The sequence below is a fragment of the Mesoplodon mirus genome (genome assembly GCF_964341445.2).
Source record: "Mesoplodon mirus genome assembly, chromosome: 17".
Taxonomy (NCBI): domain Eukaryota; kingdom Metazoa; phylum Chordata; class Mammalia; order Artiodactyla; family Ziphiidae; genus Mesoplodon; species Mesoplodon mirus.
Window position 1 is genome coordinate 7,355,093 of NC_138993.1, and position 9,987 is coordinate 7,365,079.

Below are 9,987 nucleotides of genomic sequence, written 5' to 3' on the forward strand. Positions count from 1 at the left end.
AAAATTATATAACAAAACATCACTCCATCACAAAAGCGTGTAAAATTACAAGAACGCTATTTTAAAACACTGGCACTTTAAGAGAACGATAATCTCAAAAACCACAAAATTGCCAAATTGTTCCCTAAACTGTTAAGCAGATAAACATATGACCCTGATGAATGAGCTTGAGTTTTGTAAAGAAAAATTCAAATAAATCAGGTAATTCAACTGAAATACAAAGTTTGTCTTCTTCCCTCATGTCTATTTATAAAGGGGCAAACCATAACATAGGAAAATATACCTGATTTAAAATGTGGTATACAATTTAAAAAGTTGGCCCAATTAATTAAAAATACCTTTAATGGAGGATCTCAAGTTTCCTAAACAATCCATATTTAGATAAATAGGAGAAGACATTTACAGCCAGCACTTTTTCTCCAGAGCCTTTGTTGGGACTAATAACAACAAAAAAAAACATAATATGGCAGTCCTGTATTTTAAGCTCACGCTTTTGGGGATACATTCTCAGTCTTAAACGTGGGAACTGCAAATATAACTGCCATTACATGGTAATGGGAGTTAAAAGATGTAGAGTCCTCATGTAAAGATTAGAACATACTTTTCTATTAGTCCTTCAAGGACAGACTTTCAAAATGTTTGATTCTAATAATCCCGTGCTGTGAGTAGATTGGTTACTCTTCACTTTGTAAATGAACCTGGGCTATGTGAAATCTGGTATCAACCGATCAAGATTTGAGTTTCAGTTATGGATGAAAACTGTCTCAATTAAACTTTTATTACCCTCATCATGAGTATGCAGGGTGTGTACACAAAAGCTTTTTATCAGCTAACTATACGAAAGATAAACACTGTAATAATTCGTGTGATCCAAAATGGGCAAAAGCAAAAGACTAGCTTCCCCTTAAGAAGAAAATTTTCAGACCTATGAAAAGGACAACAATACTAATAAAAAAAATTGTATTTACTTAGAAGCATTCAGAATGTCAACAAAACAGCTGCAACTTTTTTTCTTTTTTTTGCAATTACAGAGTGGTATTCAGTTAACAGAACAACAATTATTTCATATAAGCTGCATCAGAGACAACTGAAGATGAAAAAACTACCATCCCCATATATAACTAATTTGTGCTGTGCACCAACAAGAACCTGCTTTAAATTTCCATGCCAATTTACAACCCCCATACTGTACCAGGCAAGGTTAGTGGCTATTGAAAATACCACCAGGACAGGGCTATCTAAAGACACATTCGGTAGTGTGTTAACTATACAAAAAAAGACACTGTACAGTTTAAAAACAAATCTTACACAGCCTTACATTTCAATTTTTTTCTTTAAAAGGAGTGAGTTGTGTACAGGGGGGTTAAATGCTTTATAGACAAGAAAAAAAAACTGCGCTAGAACCAACTTATTCATCATCATCATCTTCCTCCTCCTCTTCATCCTCTTCATCTTCCTCCTCCTCCTCATCCTCTTCATCTTCCTCATCTTCCTCCTCTTCCTTCTTTTTCTTGCTTTTTTCAGCCTTGACGACTCCCTTTTTTGCTGCATCAGGCTTCCCTTTAGCTCGGTATGCAGCAATATCCTTCCAAAATAAAGGCAGGAAGAAAGTGGTTGGAAAGACAAAACAGTTAAGGAGAGAAATGAAAGTAACATGGCGAAACTTTATGAAAAAATAAGGACTCAGATATACTAAAATAACACATTATCTGCACTCACATCTGTGGACTTTCAGAAACACACATAAAAATATTATAATTGTAAATAATCCGTAACTCATTGAATGACATGGTTTGACATCAGCATTGTTACGCCTCACTGAAGTACAACCGTGTACCACATCCTAAGTTCAGTTTATTAAAACTAGAACGTAGAGACTGATTAAAGGGTAGACACTGCCACCTTCTGAATGCAAAAACGCATTCTACAGGTTTATACTGTCAGACCCTAATCCATAGTAGAAAATCTTGTCTTAAAAAAAAAAGTTATTTGCCACTGAGCATGCAATTAGGTTAAGAAACATCCAGAAATGGATACATTTCTCCAAAATGACTAAATGAGCTAAACTCTAACTTTACTTTTAATATTTCAACTCAAAGTATAGAGGCTACAGCTTTTTATTTTATTATATCAATTTACTGTACAGATCAACAAACTCATAACTTTCTGATTTAGTAAAGCTTTTTTTTTTTTTTTTAAATCTAAGTGAGGGAACATAAATGTTTCAGGGTGTTTATGAACAATACAGATCTACGTTACTTGGTCCAGCCTATTTTTATGTTGTGTGCCTGATCATTTAAAATACTTAAATCATTTGACTCAAAGTGACTACCAAAATCTTCATAAATCTGGATACTGGAGAATAACAAAACCACCCGAGTCAAATAATGTTAAGTCAAACAACACTAACAATTTATTTGATCTTCTACGTTCTTTAAAACACGGAAAGGGACTTAAGAGTACAGCCAGTGGCACATTGAATAGCTGTTATACTTAAAACTGCATTACACCTCAAACTCTTAGGAATCATAACAGGAAATTAAGATGCAGTACCAAGTATGGTCATTCGTCTAACACCTGGCGTACCCTTTCATCACTACACCGAGCCAATCCATACTCACCTTTTCGTACTTTTCCTTCAGTTTAGCAGCCTTCTTCTCATAAGGCTGCTTGTCATCTGCAGCAGTGTTATTCCACATCTCTCCCAGTTTCTTTGCAACATCACCAATGGATAGGCCAGGATGTTCTCCTTTGATTTTTGGACGATACTCAGAACAAAACAAGAAAAAGGCCGAACTAAAAAGAGAGAGTTAATTTTAGAATTGTAGGTTTACTAACAACTGTGTTGTATTGCTGTATAAAAGCTGCTTCTAATTTCCACCACGTATTTCACAGGACATAAATATTATGAAACGCTAAATATCCCTCATTAAACTTAATTTACACAATGAGCTAACTCATGACACCACTAGCTGAACGTACACTATTTATCAGCGTTTCCAAGAGAACATTCTGCAAATTACTCTTAGACGGATGGCATTTCTCAGGAAAGAAAAGAATCAAAATTAAAATTGCACTTAGGAGATATATTGGGTGAAAGAGGCCAGAATCCAATTCCACTGCTCTAACTAAAACTGCCATCCAACAGGAATTTTATTTACGAAATTTAAACATACCAATGTGAGTGAGCGAAGAAACTTTGATTACAGACCCCAAATCCACAAGGTGGCTTGCTACATTTGTCTGATTCTACTGCAAAACACTCCTTGAAAATAAAAACAGGCAAAAGATACTTACGGAGGCCTCTTGGGTGCATTGGGATCCTTGAACTTCTTTTTTGTTTCCCCTTTAGGAGGGATATAAGTTTTCATTTCTCTTTCATAACGGGCCTTGTCCGCCTTTGCCATGTCTTCAAACTTTCCTTTCTCTTTAGCAGACATGGTCTATAAAATAATAACTTGTAAACTTAACTCGACAACAAAGTTTTAACAAGCTGTCCTCTTAAGTATTAAAAGGAACAAAACCAGTGTCCTTTGCTGAATATTTAGCAGCCTGTTCCAACACCACCACTCACATTATGCAAATTGTACCGAGGCTTTTTAAAAATCCCCAAATCCCAATTTGGACTTCACCCTTTAGTACCCCCTTAGTATGTTCTAAGCCCTCTTACCTTCCACCTCTCTGAGCACTTCTTAGAAAACTCTGAGAAGTTGACGGAAGCATCTGGGTGCTTCTTCTTGTGCTCCTCCCGGCAAGTTTGCACAAAGAATGCATATGATGACATTTTGCCTCTCGGCTTCTTAGGATCTCCTTTGCCCATGCTTAATTATTTTTCTAAAAAATATATAAAAGCGTAATGTTAACAATGAAATTTTCGGCATTTAAGAGTACTCTAACTTCTTGGGGAGGGAATGAAAAGCAAGGCACTGGTTGTTTAACAGGGCAGTGGCATTAACCCCTCATAATACCAGAGAAAATGGCAGTGATAGTCAATTCCTAGAAAAGGCTACACCAGGCGAAAAACGGTCCTTGAGTGGGATCTCCAAAAAGTGGACACACAGTGGTATACTCACACGGCGCTTGTTACTTCGCTGCCTGTATCTGTTCTGGGTGAATACCCAACCGGTCATTTAAAAGAAACGAAGAATTAAATGCAAAAAATCGTTTTCAATCAACAAAACCAAAGGTCAGAAAAGCGACGCTGCCGATTCACGGCTCAGCGCTACGTAAGGAACAACTAGGTGAGAGCCAAAGCGGGCAGACCTCTCCGGGTCGCGGGCCAAGTCCACGGCTCACCTAAAGCTGTCCCAGGGATCACTGTAAATACTCTCTCGGCATAAAAGTTTGCCGGGGGGAGGGAGCGGGAGGCCCGCTCGGGCCCGGGCTGGGGGATGGCGGCGCTATCTGCGCGGCTGCCACCGCCAGGCAGCTTCCTTTGCTATCGGCTTGGCCCCGAGACGCATTTCGGTTCTGACTAAACACGTCCGGTCTGAAGTTTCTTCGAGTAAACAAGGATGAGGGACAAAAGCCACTCCTGCTCGCTGCTCGGGCTGCCCCCCGCCCCCACCAGGGCAGTATTTTTTTTTTTCTGAGCCGTGGAAGTCGGGGCGCCGCGCGGGGCGGGCTCCGCACACCTTCCCGCCACCGGGCCCCCCCCGGCCGCCCGCCCACTGAGGGGCCGCGAGGGGAGGCCGCCCGGGACGGCGGGGCCGCGGCCCGGCCTCCGGGCCCGGCTCCCCGCCCCGCACGGCGCCGCCACGTGCGCCCGGCCGCCCGCCGCCCGCGCAGGCCTGCCGGCCTCCCCCATTTTGTCGGCTCGGCGGAGGGAGCAGCCCCGCTCGAAATGGGGGCTGGCTCCGCCCGCGGCCGCCGGGGCCGGCGCGCACGGAATGGCCGCTGCGCGTCTTCCCCGCCTGCGCCGCCGCCGCCGCCGCGAGGGCGAGCGCGAGCTAGAATATGGCTCCTTCCCTTTGTGTGTGTGTGTATGTGTGTGTGTATGTGTCTGTGTGTGTGTGCGAGTGAGTGTGCGAGAGTGTGAGTGCGAGCGCAGGCGGGCGGGGTGCGCGCCGCGCTCTGGCGCACACACTCGGCCATGACGGCCGGGGGGAGGGGCGGGGGGCGCGCAGCCGGACCCTCCCCCCGCCCGCCGCCCGCGGGGGGGCCGCCCCGGGAGGCGCCCCCGGCCCGCCGCTCCCCTTCTCCCTCCGCGCGGCCCGTGCGGCCCGCCGCCCCCGCACGGACGACGCGGGGCTGTGAGAAGACGAAAAAAAAAGTTGCCTCGGAACTGCTGCGCCCAGCTCCCCCGCCCGCGCCCGCCCGCCTTGTTTTCTCTCCAGCCAGCAGCGCCGGGCCGAGTCAGCCATGTTCCAGCGAGCGCCGCGGCGCCGCTCCCCCCGCCGCCGGGCCGCCGCCGCCGCCGCCGCCGCGCCCGGGCACTGGCTCGGGCTCGGGCTCAGGCCGGCGGGCCCGGCCCCGCGCCGCCGCCCCCGGCCCCGGCCCCTCGCCGCCGCCGCCCGCCCGCCCGCAGCGCCCGCGCTTGCCCGCCGCCGGCGCCCGGCTCTGCGGCGGCCAATGCAGCCGTGAAGCGCCGCCCGCCCGCCCGGCGGCCCGCCGCCCCCCGCGCACGCCGGCCGCCCGAACGCTCGGCCCGGGGGCCGAAAACACGTTAAAAAATTTTTTTAATGAAAAAAAAAAATTTTTGCGCCAGTCAGCGCGGACGCCGCCGGGGGTGGAAACTCGCGGGGCTCGGGGCTCGCGGCGCCTCCGGCGGCCCGGGGGCCGGGGCTCCGGCGCGCGGCCGGGCTCCCGGCGCCCGAGGGGAGGCTCGCTCCGTGCGCAGTTCCCCCCACGGTCCCCCCTCATTTGCCTTTGTGTGGATCCTGACCCGCCGGCTCCCGGCCGCGGGGATCCGGCCGCCGCGCGGGCTGTGGAGCTGCCGGAGGCGCTCTCCCCGCCGCGGCGCTGCCCCAGACTCACCCTCCGCGAGGCACAGAGTCGCCCAGTGCCCGTCCGGCTCTCACTTGCCCCGGCGCTGTCTCTATGGAGCTCAATGTACTGCAATGGCTGTGAGAGCGGGAGCCAGACGCAGCCTCCTCACTCTCTCCGCTCTGTAACATTACTCTCCAGCCAGCGCGGCTCCTATTGGCTACCGCCAACTCACGGGGCTCTCTCATTGGTCCGATACCTCCCATTGTCCTGACCAGAGCCCGTTTGCTATTGGCTGTCTCCGGGGACACGTCATCAAGGATTGAAACAGCGCGCAAATCTGAATGTGTGTGTATGCCGGGCAAAGAGGCTGAGGCGGGAGAGGCAGAGGCAGAGGCAGCAGCTGCTACGGGAAAGCAGAGCTCTATGGTGTATGTGTGCATGTGTCTAACCCAAGCCAGCCCCACGCCCGAGCGGCCGCCGGAGCGAAAAGGGCCTGACTTTTCCACAAGTGTCTCCAGCTCCTCAGGCAAAAGAGACACCCACAGGCCTCCCCCCCCTTCTCACCCCAAACTCACTTCCAAAGCCGTTAAGATAAGAGGCCCCAGACTTTTTAACAGACCTTCAAAAGTGAGAGCGACACGATGAGATCACGGCCCCTGAAAACCGGGGTTTCTGCTCGCGCAGAGGGGCGAAGGCAGCCAAGATTCGAGCTCGTCAGCAACATATGGTTGCATTACACTCTAGATCTCTGGGAAGGCAGGGCTTTTCCTATAAGAAAGTGACACGATCCAGTCAGCCGGCTTTAAAACACCCCTTTTCTGGGCTCCTAAACCCGTACCGTCAGGCTTGCTGAGCAGCTGAAACCTTGACTCACCGAACAGGCATTTAGTTTCACCCTTTTTCTTGGATTGATCGAGTTTCACAGCTCGTCTAGAACTTTTTATTTAAATACAAAGCACGGTCTCAACTTCCTGGAAATCAAATGATTATTCCATGTAATTAAAGCACACAGCCACTTCGTTTTGATATGGGGTACTCTAGCAGGAAATGTTTGCGAGGGCCTGCTAGAATTAGCAAATTCATTAGAGACCACCTTTTTAACTGTTCGGCTGTTTTATTTGACTTGGTGTGGATTACTGTTATAATCAAACGAATCCTTGTGATGCTATCTTTCCCTCCCATCACACCACTTAGTGCATCCATGTAACTGCTCTAGGATTACAGGAGTTGTAGGTATATTGTTACCCGGAGGATTAGATAGAGGCAGAGAGTGTGTTTCTCTAACTCACCAAGCTGGCGGTATTAATAGCCATACTTATTATGTCTGTAAAGGAAAATGTGCTAGCTATAATAGCCAGTTCTGAAGACTCTACGGTTATATCAGCCCTTTATGAAACTATTATCTATTCCTCTGTAGCCTGAGCAGACCACACCCCTATTCAGTTATAACAGACTTCCCCTTTTTTTTCACTCTCTGATGGTATGTTTATACACTTCTAAACGCACCAGCCAATTCCTCCAAATGTAACAGACCAAAGTTAAAATCACTCATTTTATTATGTCAATTTTATTTCATATATCCAGTCTAAGCATCCATAACATAATGTATTTGCTCAAATGTATTAAGCTATCGAGAACAGACTTAGAGATAACCTCTCCTGACCTATGATGTCAATGTTTATTCCTTTTACTAAAAAAATACATAATTGGTCTCAAGGATTATAGTCTTGGTGAATGGACAATGCATGTCATATGAACATGAAAAAGTATGATATTAAGACCATATAAACTAGTATAATGTACACCCGGTGTTTAAAAAGCAAACATCTAAAGTTAACTGTTATACTGTTACCTTCACACATATTTACTCTTCTTTTTACTTCCCTCTATTAATCAAATTTTATGCTTTCTTTAAATCTAGGTATTTATTTCAATTCTGTTTTATCTTCTCGATGACTATATTACAAAATATTCATATGAATTATCCACACTTTAGATGGCATCCGTGATATCAAAATTTGAATATTACCTGAAGATAGCAAGCACTATTTGTATTTTCCAGGAGCAGTGTTGGGTTTGCCCCAGTCCAACCACTTTTTTAGGTTCTTTTACCAGTTGTCTCTAAAAGCTTACTCCTGCCAGGGTAAGTTTATGGTCACAGAACAACTCAAGAGCAATGGGCCCACACAGGTTTCTATTTCAGCAGGATGGTACGGTGAATTACAGGCACTGGATTTAAATAGACCTGGGTTCAAATCCCAGCTCTGCTACTTACTAGCTGTATGATCTCTGGCAAGTTTTTTTTTTTTTTTAACTCCTTTGTGCTTCCAATCTCTCAGCTATAAAATGGAAGTGATCATGGGCTTGTTGTAAAGATTAAAGTTTTTCTTCAAAGGTTTAAAATTATGTTATGCAGACCTCTTCAAACCCATGAGTTAGAAAACATCAAGTGCAGTTAGTTAGCCTTGAGTTTTTCTTCATATTTTAATTTTATATGAGGGCACTGGTTGCAAATTAAGTTTTTTTTTAAATTTTAGCCTCAGACAGCACCAAATCCTCATCCAGTCTAGTGATGGTGCCCTCAGTTATTCCCAAGTATAACAGAGGCCATGTCCCAGAGCATTAAAACCTGCACTTGTAGGCACATTTCTCTTATTTGCTTTTTGTGATACAAAGGGAGGAACATAAAAGGAGAGAAACTTTTTAAGTAAACCCTACAACTTCTAGCTCTAAGCCTGCAACCTTAACGTTCACTTATTTTATTATATTAGACCCTCTCCTTCTTCAACATGAATCATTAGCCACAAATTGGCATATATTTTACTTTAGGGTTATTGGGTGTTTTAATCCCAACTTACGAAGTTATCTAATTCAAAAAGCCTGAACACTCTCTCCCATGCCCAATTTAGCCAACTAAATTACAGATCTTCATGAATACGGGTTATACCTCTCCTGGAGCCTGCCTCTAGGACAGGAGAAGTGCCTCTCTTCTGGAATCTCATAATATTCTGTACATTAATTACTGTGCTCACAATTGTAATTATCCAGTTATATGTCTGTTTGTCCCACAGCAGGCAATGCACCCCTTAAAGGCAGGAATCGTATCTTATCTTTGCATCCCAAGCACCTAGCAGGGTACCTGGCATACAGCAGGCAGTAAATAAAGTCTGTTGAATAAATGATTTAATAGCTGAAAGAGTACTTACGCAAATTATTGTTTTAATCTTCCTCTTCCATCTTTGGCAATAAACATTGGGGTATTTCTAAATCAGAAGGCAGGAAAATAGAACAATAAGTAAATGTTAGGATTAATATTGAGGATAGGTGTCAACTGCACCTCATTCTTATAACTTAAAAAGAGGAAGATGGAGTTGGGGGCTAGGGGCAATCGCAAATAAAGACAAACGCATATATTTGTAGTATTTACCAGCTCCCAACTAGGCCAAGGTTATTCCTAGTTGGATACAGTGAACTATGGCAAGCCAAATAAGAATTTAGCACAGAAAACTGCAAGAATGTCCGCCCAAAGGTTGCTTGCAGTGGGCCTTTGAAACAACTCTAATGTAAAAAAATACAAAAAGCAGACAGGGGGCTGTAAGTCTTTGGCTGGAGGATATTGATTCCTCCTCATGCAATGAAGCCTAAAGTCAAGTTATATGAATCCTCTGTTGTCTCTCCTTCTCAAAAAGGGCCAGTTTCTGAAAAGGAATAGAAACAGTAAACCGAAATGTCTGACGAGGTCAACCGCACTAAGGGTCCTGTACACTTAAAACCTTCTTCTTCTTCTTTTTTTTCTTTTTTGGATGCTGACAATAAAGGAGAGGAATTCAGGTGGAGAAAAGCGTACAGGTTGTGACCTAGGACACCGAGTCCCACCCCTCAATCTACCACGTGTGGCCTCGGGTAGCCACTAAGGTCTGTGCTCATTTCCCCAACTCTTGCTTAGAGGTGGTGATGCTTCATCTCACTTGCAAGGACATTAGAGGATTAAACAGATGGGCACAAAGAAAGACCCGAGGAAGGCAGAGAGGTGGTGTTATGATATCTGTCAGCGCGTGG

The 9,987-nt window shown here is 45.5% G+C and overlaps 1 protein-coding gene across 1 annotated transcript; it reads right to left on the reverse strand.

Annotated features, from left to right (window-relative positions):
* Window positions 1-946: 946 nt before the first annotated feature.
* HMGB1 (high mobility group box 1) lies at window positions 947-6,125 on the reverse strand. Its single transcript, XM_082602031.1, has 5 exons — window positions 5,977-6,125; window positions 3,671-3,834; window positions 3,298-3,443; window positions 2,622-2,796; window positions 947-1,585 (listed from the first exon to the last, which is right to left on the reverse strand). Exons 2-5 carry the CDS (start codon window positions 3,818-3,820, stop codon window positions 1,409-1,411), a joined length of 648 nt encoding a protein of 215 aa, XP_082458157.1. The 5' UTR covers window positions 3,821-3,834; window positions 5,977-6,125; the 3' UTR covers window positions 947-1,408.
* Between the last annotated feature and the right edge of the window lie 3,862 nt (window positions 6,126-9,987).